The sequence below is a fragment of the Myxocyprinus asiaticus genome, chromosome 38 (genome assembly GCF_019703515.2).
Source record: "Myxocyprinus asiaticus isolate MX2 ecotype Aquarium Trade chromosome 38, UBuf_Myxa_2, whole genome shotgun sequence".
NCBI classification, from domain to species: Eukaryota; Metazoa; Chordata; class Actinopteri; order Cypriniformes; family Catostomidae; genus Myxocyprinus; species Myxocyprinus asiaticus.
In genome coordinates, this window is record NC_059381.1 from 35,252,945 (window position 1) to 35,267,930 (window position 14,986).

The following is a 14,986-nucleotide window of genomic DNA, read 5'->3' on the forward strand; positions in this document are numbered from 1 at the left end:
AATGATTCATTCATTTTAAACAAATCATTTATGTGACTCATAAGAACGAGTAATCTCAGAGAGTGATTCGTTCATTTTGTGTTGGCCGCGCAAGTGCATTGTGCAATCTCCGTTCATTTGTTATGTGAAAACCGCATAGGCGCTGAACAGGAAACAGAAATGATTAGTTCACCTCTCGAGTCTTCTGGTCTGAGTCGTTCGTTCATTTGTCACGTGACGGCCATATAATCTAGTGTATACGGCTGTCACATGACAAAAGAACAAACGACTTGGACAAGAAGATTCAATCCAGAGGTGAACTAATCTTTCTGTTTCTCATAATTTGTCCTTGGCTGCATTATCAATTTTTCCTTATTGGGACTATAATCAAAGTTTGCATAAGTAGACGTGTTGGGGGGGGGGGATTTGACTAATGAAAATGTAACATTTTAATTTAATTCTGCTCAAATGAACGAAATAAACTAAATGACTTGAATAAAGATTCGTTCATTTTGCTGAACAAGACTCAAAGATCCAAGTCAGTAAAATGATCCGATCTTCCCATCACTACTCTGAACCCCGTATGGAGCTCATTATTTGATATACAAATCAGAATAATGGTGACAACCAAAGACAACATATTAAATATAAGATGAGCTCTGAATAATCAGTAAATTACAAATAACTGCAAGTTACAACAAATACAATAACAGCAGCATATATGAAATCTGCAAACAGTAAAGCTATGAGCAGTACATATTCATTTTTTGGACTTCAGTTTGGCTTTCAACACCATCATCCCAGCTATACACCAGAATAAATTACACCAACTCTCTGTTTCCACGTCTATCTGTCAGTGGATTACCAGCTTTCTGACAGACAGGCAGCAGCTTGTGAGACAGGGGAAACTCACTTCTAGTACCTGTACAATCAGCACTGGTGCCCCCCAGGGATGTGTGCTCTCCCCACTACTCTTCTCCCTCTACACCAATGACTGCATCGCCAAAGACCTCTCTGTCAAGCTCCTGAAGTTTGCAGACTGTCATCGACCTCATCCGAGACTTGATGAGTCTGCATACAGAAGGGAGGTTGAACAGCTGGCTGTCTGGTGCAGTCAAACATCATTGAGCTGAAAACGGTGGAGATGATAGTGGACTTTAGGAGAAACACCCCAACACTGTCCCCCCTCACCATTCTAAACAGCACTGTGGCAGCAGTGGAGTCATTCAGGTTCCTGGGCACTACCATCTCACAGGATCTGAAGTGGGAGACCCACATTGACTCCATTGTGAAAAAGGCCCAGCAGAGGTTGTACTTCCTTCACCAGTTGAGGAAGTTCAACCTGCCACAGGCGCTGCTGATACAGTTCTACTCAGCAGTCATTGAGTCTGTCCTCTGCACTTCAGTAGCTGTCTGGTTTGGTTCAGCTACAAAATCAGATATCAGAAGACTACAAAGGACAGTTCAGACTGCTGAGAGGATTATTGGTTGCCCCCTGCCCTCCCTTCAAGAATTATACACTTCCAGATTGAGGAAAAAGACTGGAAAAATCACTCTGGACCCCACTCACCCTGCCCACTACCTTTTTGCTCTGAGCACCAGAACCATGAGGCACAGGAACAGTTTTTTTCCCCCAGGCTATCCATCTCATGAACAGTTAAAACTGCCCCTTTGAGCAATAATTAATGTGCAATACACAGCTTAGTCTATTTATATTATCCAACACATCCTACCTCTTCTGCCATTACATTCCCTTGCACTGTATATAACCGATTTGTATTTAGATTTGCACTACGTGTGTATGTATGTATGTATATGTATGTATATATATTCATATATATGTATATGTGTATATGTATGTAAATATATATATGTATGTGTATGTATGTATGTGTGTATATATATATATATATATATATATATATATATATATATATATGTGTATGTGTATATATGTATGTGTGTATATATATATATATGTATATACTGTATATAAATATATATATATTGCCTATTGTGTATTCTATATATACTTTTTTATTTTCAATATTTATCTATTTTTTATTCAATTTTAATTATTTTTTAAAAGTCTTGTTGCTGTTTTTGTATTGTTGTACACTGGAAGCGTCTGTCACCAAGACAAATTCCTTGCATGTGTAAGCATACTTGGCAATAAAGCTCATTCTGATTCTGATTCTGATAATTTATTCACACCGCAGGGAGCAGAAGTGCGGCTTGCTGAATAATGCAGAAAATAAGTCATGAAAAATATTATTATGTGGCTATTTGAGTCTTTGAGGCTTACTTTGTTTAAAGGATAGCAGAAACAGTGCTTGTCAAAGCATTGGGCTTTTCACTCTTTCTCGAGGATAATCTGGGGAAGGAATTAAAACACTGCAGATATAATAACACAACAAACTCACATAGAGTGAAAATATGAGCAATTAATCTGCAAAATTTTACACTTTAAGAGGAATGTTTATTTTGTTTTACATATATTTATATTTGTTTATATTTATATATGTACATATTCTGGCCAACTTTGTTTGTTTTTTTTTTTTAATAAACAGTTATGTGAGTAATTGACATGAAATTTTAAGCATTGTCATAAGCATCCTGCTATGTGACACTTTCTTCATCAAACTTTTTTAAACAACATTTTATGATCTTGTATAGCTATATATACATATATATTATATGTGTTGTTTCCACAACCTCATATTAACTAAGACATTAGTTTATTTGCACTTCTGGAAAAAAGTTGAAAGGTGATTAAGATCTTTAAAAACTTTGAAGAAATGCTGACTTGTTACAGCACCTACAATACACACTTTCCCTTGTACTTTCATGTACATTTTAACTTAACATCTGTATGTTGGGAAAAAAGTTTTCTGACATGTTATTTGTCTGAGCAATAAAGTGATTATTTTTTAGTTCTTTCTCAAAAAAAATCCACTCATCCCATTTACAGTGGTTTTATAAGTTTTAAAGTTATGACAATTTTTGCACTGGTGGGGCCTGCTGTCATGACTAGCAGTCAATAGAAATGTCTTTCTTTCTTTTTTTTCAACACAAAAATGTGAAATTGAGCTGGAAAATTAAATCAATGAGCCAGTGTTATGGTGTGGTATGTTGCGGGCCAGGTTTGGTGGGCCGCTCTGGGCCAGTATGTCCAGGGCCACTTTTTAATCCCAGTCCGCCCGTGTTTGAATGTATTATAATTAATGATTTCATAGTGATTGTTCGTGTTGTGTAAATGTGTTTTGATTGATCATATTTTTTAACGTCCTCGTGTGCTGTGTTATAACTGTGTTTAAATTCTTATAATTTATCATAATTTTCATAAACATCTTCAGCGGACAATCTCGCTGACTCTCTCGCGAGATGTGACTCGCGCTGTCTCGCACGAGATTGGCTGTTCGCTTCATTCATGTGAACGCGCACGTGAACTAATCCTAACTTCGGGATTAAACTCTGAATTGATAGAGAAAGTTCGTAACGAGTGTCTTGATACCACTTAACCCTAATGCAGCCTGATTGGATTTGGTGAGTTTTGTCAAACTAAAACCAATCCTGTAATCCAGAATTTACTCAGCTTTTTTGTGATGCGTTACATTTCACTAAACTGAACTAAACCAAACCAGAGGTTAGCAGATGCGGGCTACTTCTGTTAAAATGAATTGGAGAAACTGGAACGCCCAACGGTCAATGGATGTAGAAAGGAAGTCCCTCCTTACAGTTAAAAGAGCCAATCACCTTTTAGAGACTGACATTACCTGTCAATCAACTCGAGAACGCGCATTAGCTATACAAGCCGGGAAAATCGCATTTTTAAAAGCGTAATCTGAGGTAAAGAAGCACAAATTATGATTCCAGTGTTGTCAGATTTTACTGTTGATTTGAAATATGTTCTTTGATCGTAATCTTGACAAATCGTTTTGGAGATTTGGGTCTTTCCCCATTCAAGTAGATAGGAGTTGTACTTGCATGGCAGGAAACAGATTCCGGGGAGCATTTCAAAGATGGCCGCCAGTTAACTGACTTGCTAGAAAGATTTAAACTAAACTAAAACTAAGAAAATATGTAAGTGAATTCCATAAACATAACATATGGCCATCTAGTAAGTAATTAATGGATGTGTTTTTCCATATAACCCATTAATGAATTTACTGACAAGACTATAATCAAAGTCATCATGAAAGACATGAAATGTGAGGAATTCCATTTATTTTTTGGAGGTAACATTGGTATTTTTGTGCATACAATCATTTAAGAAGATTTTCAAATACAGGATGTTAAAATGCTACACATAAAAATATAAAATAAATCTCCCCAAGATTAACGCAATACAGTATATAGGCAATATTGTGTGACTTGCAGCCAGATCCTAACAAACCCATTTTCTCAGCTACACATTACCATATCACTGTTAATGTACCAACCCATAAGTATACCCTGCATTTACAATGATTTTAACCCGATTCAGACATCATTCTTCAAAGTTTAAAGTGAAACAAAGGCTTTACTGCCATAATAATTCTACAGTATATATCCTTTCATTGTGATCAAGTATGACAATGTCAGTGTGCTTGTTTTAATTTGACTGTTATTCTTCATCAGAAGTTCTAGCAAATCATCCTTAAGATGAAAACATGCATTTCCATCGCCATTTTCTCACCAACATTTCCTATTTCTGAAAAATGAAATCTGAATGATACACTTCATTACTATTATTTGGTTTAGCTTGGAAATAAAACATTACGTATTAAAAGATACATCCTCTAAAACAAATTCTATTAGTTGACATAATTAAAAGTTATGAAGTTCATCTGAATTTCATCTTCAATGCTTTAAAGCAGACAGCCAAGGACACACACAGTACAGATATTAAGTTGTCTTGCAGAACACAGAAGAATTTCAAAGCCATGCTGCCTTAATCGTACAATTAAATGCTATTCATGAGCCATCCTGTACCATGAACCTGCAGTGTCTTGTGCATATTTTTATAAAATCAAATTCGAAAAGTGATTTTGTGTTGGGGTGTGCAGTGTGCTGCATATCTCTCTGTTGAGAAGAGTGTGAGACTACAATAAAGTCTTGTCCTCACTTACCGCTCTTAAGAGAGAACAAGCTTTTGGTGATAGAAGGGCCCGGTCTGCATACTTTTTCACATTTTCTTGGAATGGCTTTAAAGTCAACATGAAATTGCATTGGTAACCCATTTTACTTCTGTAATGTGACATACTGTATTTCTGAGTAAAAAAGAATATTCAACAAGAAAAATGTAAGGTAGGACTTGATTTTATCCATCAGGAATTGATTGGATTCTCTATGTTTCCCAAAGGTAACACTTCTTTTTCAAATCTACTGCTATAATTTCTATAACCTTTATTACATTCATTTTAAATGCCATTAAATTAGTAATAATCTGCAAATGTGCTTACATATGGCTTTATTTGAATGTTTTGAGTTATGTATAAATGATGCTGGGATGTTAGAATTACATTCTAGTGACGACATTACGTGATGACGTAAAATAACTGCTAAATAATGTTTTTTTTTACGGTTCACTGAAACAAACCGTAAAACTTCGAAAGAGCTGGTTCACGGAAATGAATCAGACCTTCCACCACTACATTAACTTACTGCGTTAACTATTGGCAAGATTTAAGAAAGGCTACACTGACTACAACAACGCATAAATAGCTATTTGCCTTTTGGTTGACATTTATCAATAGAGGAAAGAAAGAAAAGAAAGTAGTTAATTTATTTAAAAACTTTAGTAGTAACGTTATTTTTCTTTGGAATAACGTGCACTTATGAATCGTGCACAATAAGTCCATGAATGTGTATTAAGAAATTAAATTGGGTGAATTCTGATTTCATGTTGACTTCCCATATGCAAAAAAAAATGACAGGTGTTTGAATTCTGCGGATGCTGAATCTGGGTCTTAGGCCTGGAGACCCAGAGAGCGAGCGGTGTTCACAACATCATCTCGGGTCAGGTAACACCCGCATAACTGCCGCAGACCAGTGAAGGACTCTCTGCCATGCAGCACACGCCAGTTATCAATGAACAGGACCTTAGAGAAAAAATAGTGTGTCATACATCAGAAGTGGCATACATGCCACAACGGAAAAAATATTCGGGTCATTTCACCTCAAATAAAAAAAAGGAAAGGAAAAGAATTGATATATTTCATAAGTAAAAATTAAGCTTATTTTTAGGACCATTGAGATTTTTTAATTTAAGATTATTTCCCTCAAATTGTCATTATTGTAGGACAATAAAGGAATCATCCTGTCAAGACATAAATTTAGAAATCTTATAATTATATTCGTTTTTACAATAGGTACTTTAAAAATGTTTACAATTTAATTGGTAACACTTTGCAATAAGTATGTATTCATTACCATATTTAACGCAGTCTTTTACATGAACAAACAATAAACAATACCTTTACAGCATTTATTAATCTTTGGTTAATGTTAATTTCTGCATATACTAACACATTTTAACATCAAAAGTTGTATATGTTAACATTAGTAAATACATTATTAAAGGTGCAGTATGTAAGATTTAGAAACCCTTGTTATTAATGACACCTGTGGCCGTTAAGTGAACTGCAGCCATCCACCTGTTGCTCGTGCTCGTGCACACACTCCATAGGGATGCGAGCGAGCATCGGCCAAAACAATGATGTAACGTACAAACAGACTGAACGTGATTCACTGACATCATGCTGACAGATGAGATAGCATAATTAAAATTACACAGTTATGATTGTTTTACTACAAACTTTGAGACTGTATATTATATTTGACTCTCCAGTGCTGGAACAGGGCTAAAACAAAGTGTGGATATAGGTCTGACTATGCGAGACTGTAGTTTGAAGTAATCACTTTTCTTTGCATGATACATTGACTGCATTTATACGATAGCCTATGTCGGCATTAGCTAGCTAGCCAGCTTTATCAATAGCTGTTAGCTAAATTTGGTGGATGATGACAGTAGCTGTTTATAAAATAGAATGTACATTATAAATATGTTGACACAATTCAGTATTGATGTGATTCCATCACAACTGTCATTTTGATATATCGATGCGCTATTGTTTTATAATAATAAAATGTATATATTTTCTGTATAACTAAGTTATGTTACACTAATGAATGGAGCTTTCTGCATTATCTTGAACATTGTCTAGCATTTATTTCATGTGTTATTGTAATTTAGCTAAAATTACACAGATCAACTTATGACACTATATTTCACATGCTTTGCAGTTATTTAAGCTTACCTGTCCAATAAGAAGAATGCCAATTCAGGGTCGGTTTTGATCCCCAAAACCGAATGAAGGTCCCTCCAGGAATCAAATGCCCTGCCGACGTTGACTCTAGTTTTCGCATGACCACGATCACGTTCCCGCTTAGCCAGACGGGATTCCGTAGATAAATGTTTTTTTTTTTTTTTTTGGCTCACTCAGAGTTTGTGTAGGAGCCGGTTTTGTGCTGGGAGCTGGACGTTTGCTGGATTTCATCTCTAAGATAACGTTACCTAGTGTTGCAGACTGTTGTTGCTGTTGAATAGTGGAAGCACTGAGGCAAGGTTCTCGGAAGCGCGCATAAACGTCACATCCTTTGGATTTTCCTGGCAAAAGCGACCCGCTCCCTTCGCATGAAAATCAGTCGACAGGCTTTAATAGGCAACCTAGGAAGTCTGGGACGGGCTCATAATTTCTTAAGTTGCGTTACAAGCCGTTCACACATTGGCAAAATAAAGGGCGAATATTACATGAAAATTGTTACATATTGCACCTTAAAGGAATATTCCGGGTTCAGAACAAGTTAAGCTCAATCGAAAGCATTTGTTGCATAATGTTGATTTCCACAAAAATGTATTTTGACTCGTCCCTCCTTTTCTTAAAAAAAAAATATCGAGGTTCCAGTGAGGCACTTACAATGGAATTGAATGGGGGCCAATTTTTTTATGTTAAAATACTCATTTTTTCAAAATTATAACCACAAGACGTAAACAATATGCGTTAACATGATTTTAGTGTGATAAAATCACTTACAAACCTTTTCTGTGTAAAGTTATAGCAAATTTTACAACTTTGTTACCATGACGATATAATGTCAACAAACCTTAAAACCCTAAAACGACAGTAAAAATTATGATTTAAACAACTTTACAGTTCAAATTATACACAAGTTTTAACAGAAGAATTAATGCAAGTGCTTTTATAAAATTATAAGCTTCACATTTCTGCCTTTAAACCCTCAAAAAATGGGTCCCTATTCAATTTCATATTCTCAATTCACTTCCATTGTAAGTGTCTCACTATAACCTCAATACTTGCTTTTTTATTTAAAGAAAAAGAGGGGCGAGTCAAAATAAATTTTTGTGGTTATCAACATTATGCCACAAATGCTGTCGAGCTTGTATTGATCCTGGAATATTCCTTTAATTTTGATCAAATTAACATGAATGAATATTAATAAATGCTGTAAAAAGTAATTGTTCATTGTCATTTCATGATACCTACATGGACACCAGAAAGCGGATTATTGCGAGAATGCGGTGTATTGCAATAAAAAAGCTTTCCCAATTACATGCAGTGTATAAGCGGCGTACTCTTTACTCCTGTATACATGCGACTCGGTCAGTAAGCAGCTTTCTCCAGAGCAATGTAATTTCCCCGTGACGCTTGTGTAAATAACAAACATGGTATCCGAGGAAGACTTCACTATTTTATTCTCCGTTGCTTTGCTTTATTTTCAGATATTCCATAGTTGTTGCTGTGTTTGTTTCCTTAAGGTTTCTATCGCGACCTGCAGCGGAATTGCACTTATATAGTGGTTTCCTTTGAATTTCTTTTCATCATTGTTGTATCTGTAAAATGACATGACTGTGTCAGCTGGCTAGCAAAAAGAAAATACTCAAAATGATTTACTGCCCTCAAGTTGTCCCTCATTTTTTTTTTCCTCCCAGTAGAATCTTAACACAATATTTTCTTCAAGAATCCTAACGCAGCTCTTTTCCATACAAAAACAGTTCATATTGACCACTGCTGTCAAGGTCCAAAGAGAAAAAAAATAATTATAAAAATACCATAAAAGTAGTCCATATAACACATAGCTGTTGTATGGCCCCAGAAAGCTTGGAAAATAATGCACGAGTCATATGGACTACTGTTATGATGTCTTTATACTGAACCTTTAATAGTGCTTTATAGTATTTGTCCTTTTTGAAGCTTGACAGCTCCTGTTCAATATAAACTGTTATTCTATGGAATAGAGCTGCTTAAAATATCTATTTTTATGTTCCAAGAAAAAACCCAGCATATGGGGTTTGAACAACATTAGGGTGAGTAAATGAGTGAATAAAAGTACATTTTCCATTTTTAGGTGAACATTTTTCATTTTTGAGCACAAACCTGACAAGACATACTCAAAATAAAATGGTCTCTTTTAAAAGTAGACTCTTAGGAGATGCTGTACAATTAATTAAAGACATTAAGAAATTATTTACAAAATCTTAAACTGATTTTAAATTATTACCTAATAATATTTGCATTAAGAATATATGACACTGTCCTTTCCAAAACCTAAAAGCACAATAGAAGTCACAAGTCACATGTTTTACCATGTTCTAGTTCTAATCTGGGTGATAACGCTCTACTTGGTGTTTTATAGATCATTTTCTTAGACAATGTCAAGAGAATTTTCTAAAACGCTTCTTCAAAAGCCGGCCAGATTACCACATTCATTCAATTCCTTTATAATATACACACATTTGCTCTTTGTCTTGAGCCTGATTAGCTGAAAACTACTCCATTAATGTTTTCACATTCACAGTTATGAATGACATACAAATCACGTACAGTACATGACGTATATTTACTTCAAAATGGCGAATTTTGCCAAATGGTGAATAGTTTGCACCCTTGGAAATTAATGTCAGTCGGTACAACATTTCAGTCATAAAACAGTGGTCAAATATTGCATGCTTATTTAGATACATCTCACATGACACAAACACTCTTAACCTGAACTGCTTGCTGATGTGTGGCGTTGGGATAATCCACGAGGTTCCTGCTTAGCGTCTTAAACTTGAGTCCTGCCTACATCGATTTGATTGGCTATCTCATATGACATTGACGAGCAGTGTCAGACTACTGAACATGCTAAAATTAAACTTTTTTAAACCATTATGTTATTCCTGCAACAACATAATGACAATTAGACAGCGGTGCATAATGGACTGCAGCAGAACAGCAACAAGAATATCAATTATTTGGGGGAACAATCTGGCCATATCGGATTATTGGGGGGGAACTTTTCCCCATCAAAGTATATTGTGGTTACGGCCCTGGAGTATATAAATGGGTATAGTTTATAGTGTATGCGCTTTTCCCACTGTACTCTCAGAAATGTTGAATTCTTTCCACTGTACTGACATGTTGTTGGGCTCCATCTTATGATGTTTGTTATTCGATCTGTTCACGCACATGCGCACTCCTCAAAAACCTGTAAGAACATTACATTACCACATAAGTGAGAGGGGTGTGTCTGTGTCCTGCAAGACTACTACAAGACACACCCCCTCCAAATAACCAGCGAAATCCTAAAGTCTTAGAACAGTTGGATGCCACATTCATACACTGTTGGTTGTGTTTATTTGGAGTCCTGCAGCAACCGTACACCTTCACCTATCCATAACTCTAAACCTAACCATAACCGTGAGTGAAAGTGACACCCCCTTTTGGAGTAACCCCGCCCTCTTTTGGAGATTCCACCCCCATTTGGAGGTCTCCAGCCAGCAGCTATACCAAGTGTGTCCAGCAAGACTACAAGGAACACCCACTTCACAACACTCCCACTACACATAACGTCTCCCTTGGATCATCAAACGATTCTATTGGCTACAAGAACTTTTAAAATCTTATGCAATTTCTGTATAATTCATTTTCTCTTAACTATTTAAATATGACAAAGAATAACTTTTAAATTATATTTCACATATCAAATGGTAAAGTGAACTTACTTGCTTAATGTGAAATTTTGTGGAAGTGCTCTATATTCCTCTATTTCAATAAAAAATAAAAAGATATAAATGGTAAGATAAACATTTATCTGTTCTGTTTTCTCCAGTTAGCTTACAAGCTAATAAGTTAGCCTATTAGCTTAGCATACCGCTAGCAGCTTCTCCTCTTCACTTTCTTTAAATTTCTCCTCAATGTCACCACCTAGTGATATAACAGTGTGATTGTATTCAAAAGAACTTTTAATTTGCTGTATATTTAATGATTTTACAAACTTTTTATTTTTTAAATCTTTGTGGTTAAGTTTAGAGAAAGGGTTAGGTTAGGGGCTCCCTATATCTTCAATAGCACTTTGGAGCTCATGCCCCTTTTTGGAGCAATGCCTGCAGCTATACCCTTCTCAGATGCAGACAGATACACTTGACATAAAATAGGCTTCATTTTGTTCATGCAAAATACAATTTCTTATTTTTATCTGTTGATTTTGGGGTAAAATATGATCTGGACATGTTCTTAACAGTTCTAATGAGATTCAACCACTTACAAAATAATATGAGAACAACAATGTATGTGTAGCAGAAGTACTGCATACCTTGCCAGGTTTGAGTTTGACCCACAGCTCATTCTCTGGTCTCCTCAGCTCTGTGGTGAGCTGTCTGTGAGCTGCATACCAGCGCTGCACCACGTCATGAGGGACTGTGTTAATCACAGAACGGTCGTAGTTATTATACCTGCAAAACAACAGTGAAACATAGCTCTTTCAAAACAGTATGCAATGCAGCAATAGCTTGTGCAGATGTTCTTGTGTGCCAACTAGATTTTTAAAATGTAGTTTTACACTATAAGTTACTATTTTCAATTATTTTGTGAAATGTCTACATTCCCAACGACAGAGGCTACTCTACTGCGTGACAGAGCTGTAGCTTAATGCAGCAAATAAAGAGACTTATTGTAATGCGCGATAGAGAGACAAACAGACCCAAATGCAGAGGAACAGTTCAAAGGATTTATTTACAATAAACGTAAGCAGTCACTGTGGATGTCAAGGAATAGATTCGTGAAATTCTCTGTTGAAGCTTAGTGAGGTGCAGAACGATGCACAGCAGGTTAGGGCGATCTAGCTCCAGACACACGGGCAAAGACGAGGTATCCTCCGTGGAAACCCAGCTGATATGCAGTGAACAGGAAGGTGGGCAACCAACAGATACACAAGACAGGACAAACTAGGCAGAGAGAGTGAGGTTAGTTACTTCACACCAAACAACAATCTAGCAAGACATTCACTCAACACTGAACTACATTTAACATTTAACATTAAATCAAACAATCCAGCAAAGGACATAACACACAAGGGGATTAATATAGGCATGAACAAACAAGGGGCAGGTGCCGCTTGACAGGAAATCAGGATCCAGACACCATGCCCCGGACACAAAACACAAGACAGACAGGGAATGATGATGCCATGGTCCTCGTCAGATAAGAACCCAACCTGAAAAGTTGACAGGACCGTGACATCACCGGAGAGCGCACGGCGGTAATTCGTGCACAGCGGTAACTCGCGTACGGTGGTAACTAACAACCGGATCCGTGCACTCACACAAAGAACGTACACAGAACACGAGACAGAAAGGGGACGATGATACCATGGTCCCGTCAGACAGAAACCAAACCTAACAAGGTGACAGGACTGTGACATCACCGGAGAGCGCACGGCAGTAACTCGCATATGGTGGTAACTCCCAACTGGACCCGTGCACTCACACAAAGACAGGACACGAAACATGGGGCAATGTCACCTTGTCAGGTTGGGTTTTTGTCTGACAGGTCCGTGGCATTGCCCCATGTTTATCCCCCCCCCCAAAAGGACGTCTTCTGGCATCCCAAACGGAAACATAACCCCCCCCCCCCAAAAAAAATCCCAAGACAAACAAAATGAGAAATAACAAAGAACAGAAAACAACAGAAAGGGAGGTAAACCAGGGAGGGAATTTAAGTAAAGGGGTGTGGTCCAGAGGCCTGGGAGGAGGCCTCCCTGGCCGTGGACGCTGGCCGTGACAGAAGAATGGCCTCCGCAGCCGTGAGCACTGGCAGCTGCAACTGGGGAGCGGCCTCCGTGGCCGTGAGTACCGACAGAGGCTGGAGAACGGCCTCTGTGGCCATAAGCACTGACAGAGACTGGGGAATGGCCTCCATGGCCGTGAGCACAGGTAGTGACAGGAAAACAGCTTCCGTGGCTGTGAGCACTGGCAGTGACAGGGGAACAGCCTCCATGGCTGTGAGCACAGGCAGTGACTGGGGAACAGCTTCCGTGGCTGTGAGCACTGGCAGTGACAGGGAAACAGCCTCTGTAGCTGTGAAGACCGACATGGACTGGGGAACAGCCTCCGTGGCTGTGAGGACCAACATAGACTGGGGAACAACCTCCGTGGCTGTGGGCACAGGCAGTGACAGGGAAACAACCTCTGTGGTCGTGAGCACAGGCAGGGAAGGGCAAACGACCTCTGTGGCCGTGGGTACCGACAGGGACAGGTCAACAGCCTCCATGGCTGGGAGCACCAACATGGACTGGGGAACAGCCTTCATGGCTGTGGGCACAGGCAGGGAAGGGTAGACGACCTCCGTGGCTATGAGCGCTGACAGCGGCAGGAGAACGGCCTCTGTGGCCGTGGATGCTGGCAGCAGCAGGGGAACGGCCTCTGTGGCCGTGGGTGCTAACAGCAGCAAGGGAACAGCCTCTATGGCTATGGACACTAGCAGCAGCAGGGCAACGGCCTTCGTTGCCATGGGTGCTAGCAGCAGCAGGGAAACAGCCTCCGTGGCCGTGGATGTTGTCAGTGGGAGGGGAACGGCCCTCATGGCCTTGGACACTGGCCACGGCAGTGGTGTGGCCCTCATGGCCGTGGATGCTGGCAGCAGCAGGGGAATGACTTCCGTGGCCATGGGTGCTGGCAGTGGCAGGAGAACGGCCTCAGTGACCGTGGGCGCAGGCAACGGCAGGGGATCGGCCTCAGTGGTCGTGGGCGTAGGCAACAGCAGGGAATCGGCCTCAGTGACCGTGGGCACTGACAGCAGCAGGGGAACGATGATGCCATGGTCCTCGTCAGACAAGAACCCAACCTGACAAGGTGACAGGACCGTGACATCACCGGAGAGTGCATGGCGGTAACTCACGCACGGCGGTAACTAACCGGACCTGTGCGCTCACACAAAGAACATATATGAAACATGAGACAGACAGGGGGCAATGATGCCACGGTCCCTTCAGACAAAAACCCAACCTGACAAGGTGACATTTATGGGTTACAACATTGAGTTTTTAAACTGCCATAAATTATAAAATGGTTATTGCGAAAGTTTCATTGAGAGCAATTATAAAATGTTATCGTCATGAAATCTTATCTACAAGATGAGGATGATCACGTATACATCCAAATGGTAATACATTTACCATTTACCAAAATTACCCCAAAATGCAGAATATAAACTGCTTAAATTATCTGGGTTCGGTCAGTTTTACTGAACGGAACATGTGAACCTTGCATCAAGACTGACACAGATGTTATTTTTTTTAATGGTTCAATGGATGAGTAGTTAACTACAGTGTTTTGTCTTGCTTTCTAAAATCCTATATTTAAAAAAATTGTGTTGACAAAAAGGGTTTAAAGTGTATTTTCAATGTATTTTTCCAAGCTCTGTTAGGAAGACATCACACTGTGAATTCATCATCAGGAAGTCGAAAGTTCTGCTGCTAAAATCGGGTCTGTGCTTACCGAAATTCGAAACCCCATTAGCCGAAGCTGAAAGTGTTGTTGGGGTGAAATGTCCACAGAGTGGCGCCAAAAGCGATTTGTATTTTTAGTTGTAAATGACGAAATACAGTCAACAGGAATGTAATTTTTATTAACTGTACTTTCTAACCCAAACCCCAACCCTAAAACTAACCATCAGTGGAGTAA

At 38.7% G+C, this 14,986-nt stretch overlaps 1 protein-coding gene across 1 annotated transcript in view; it reads right to left on the reverse strand.

Annotated features, from left to right (window-relative positions):
- Positions 1 to 4,189: 4,189 nt before the first annotated feature.
- The window catches only part of LOC127429350 (trimethyllysine dioxygenase, mitochondrial-like), a 30,191-nt gene continuing 19,394 nt past the window's right edge, over positions 4,190 to 14,986 (reverse strand). The window contains exons 7-8 of the mRNA XM_051678333.1: positions 11,620 to 11,758; positions 4,190 to 6,062 (exon numbers count right to left, since the gene is read on the reverse strand). Coding sequence (XP_051534293.1) covers positions 5,931 to 6,062; positions 11,620 to 11,758 — 271 coding nt within the window. The 3' untranslated portion in view covers positions 4,190 to 5,930. The remainder of the gene's footprint in view (positions 6,063 to 11,619; positions 11,759 to 14,986) is intronic.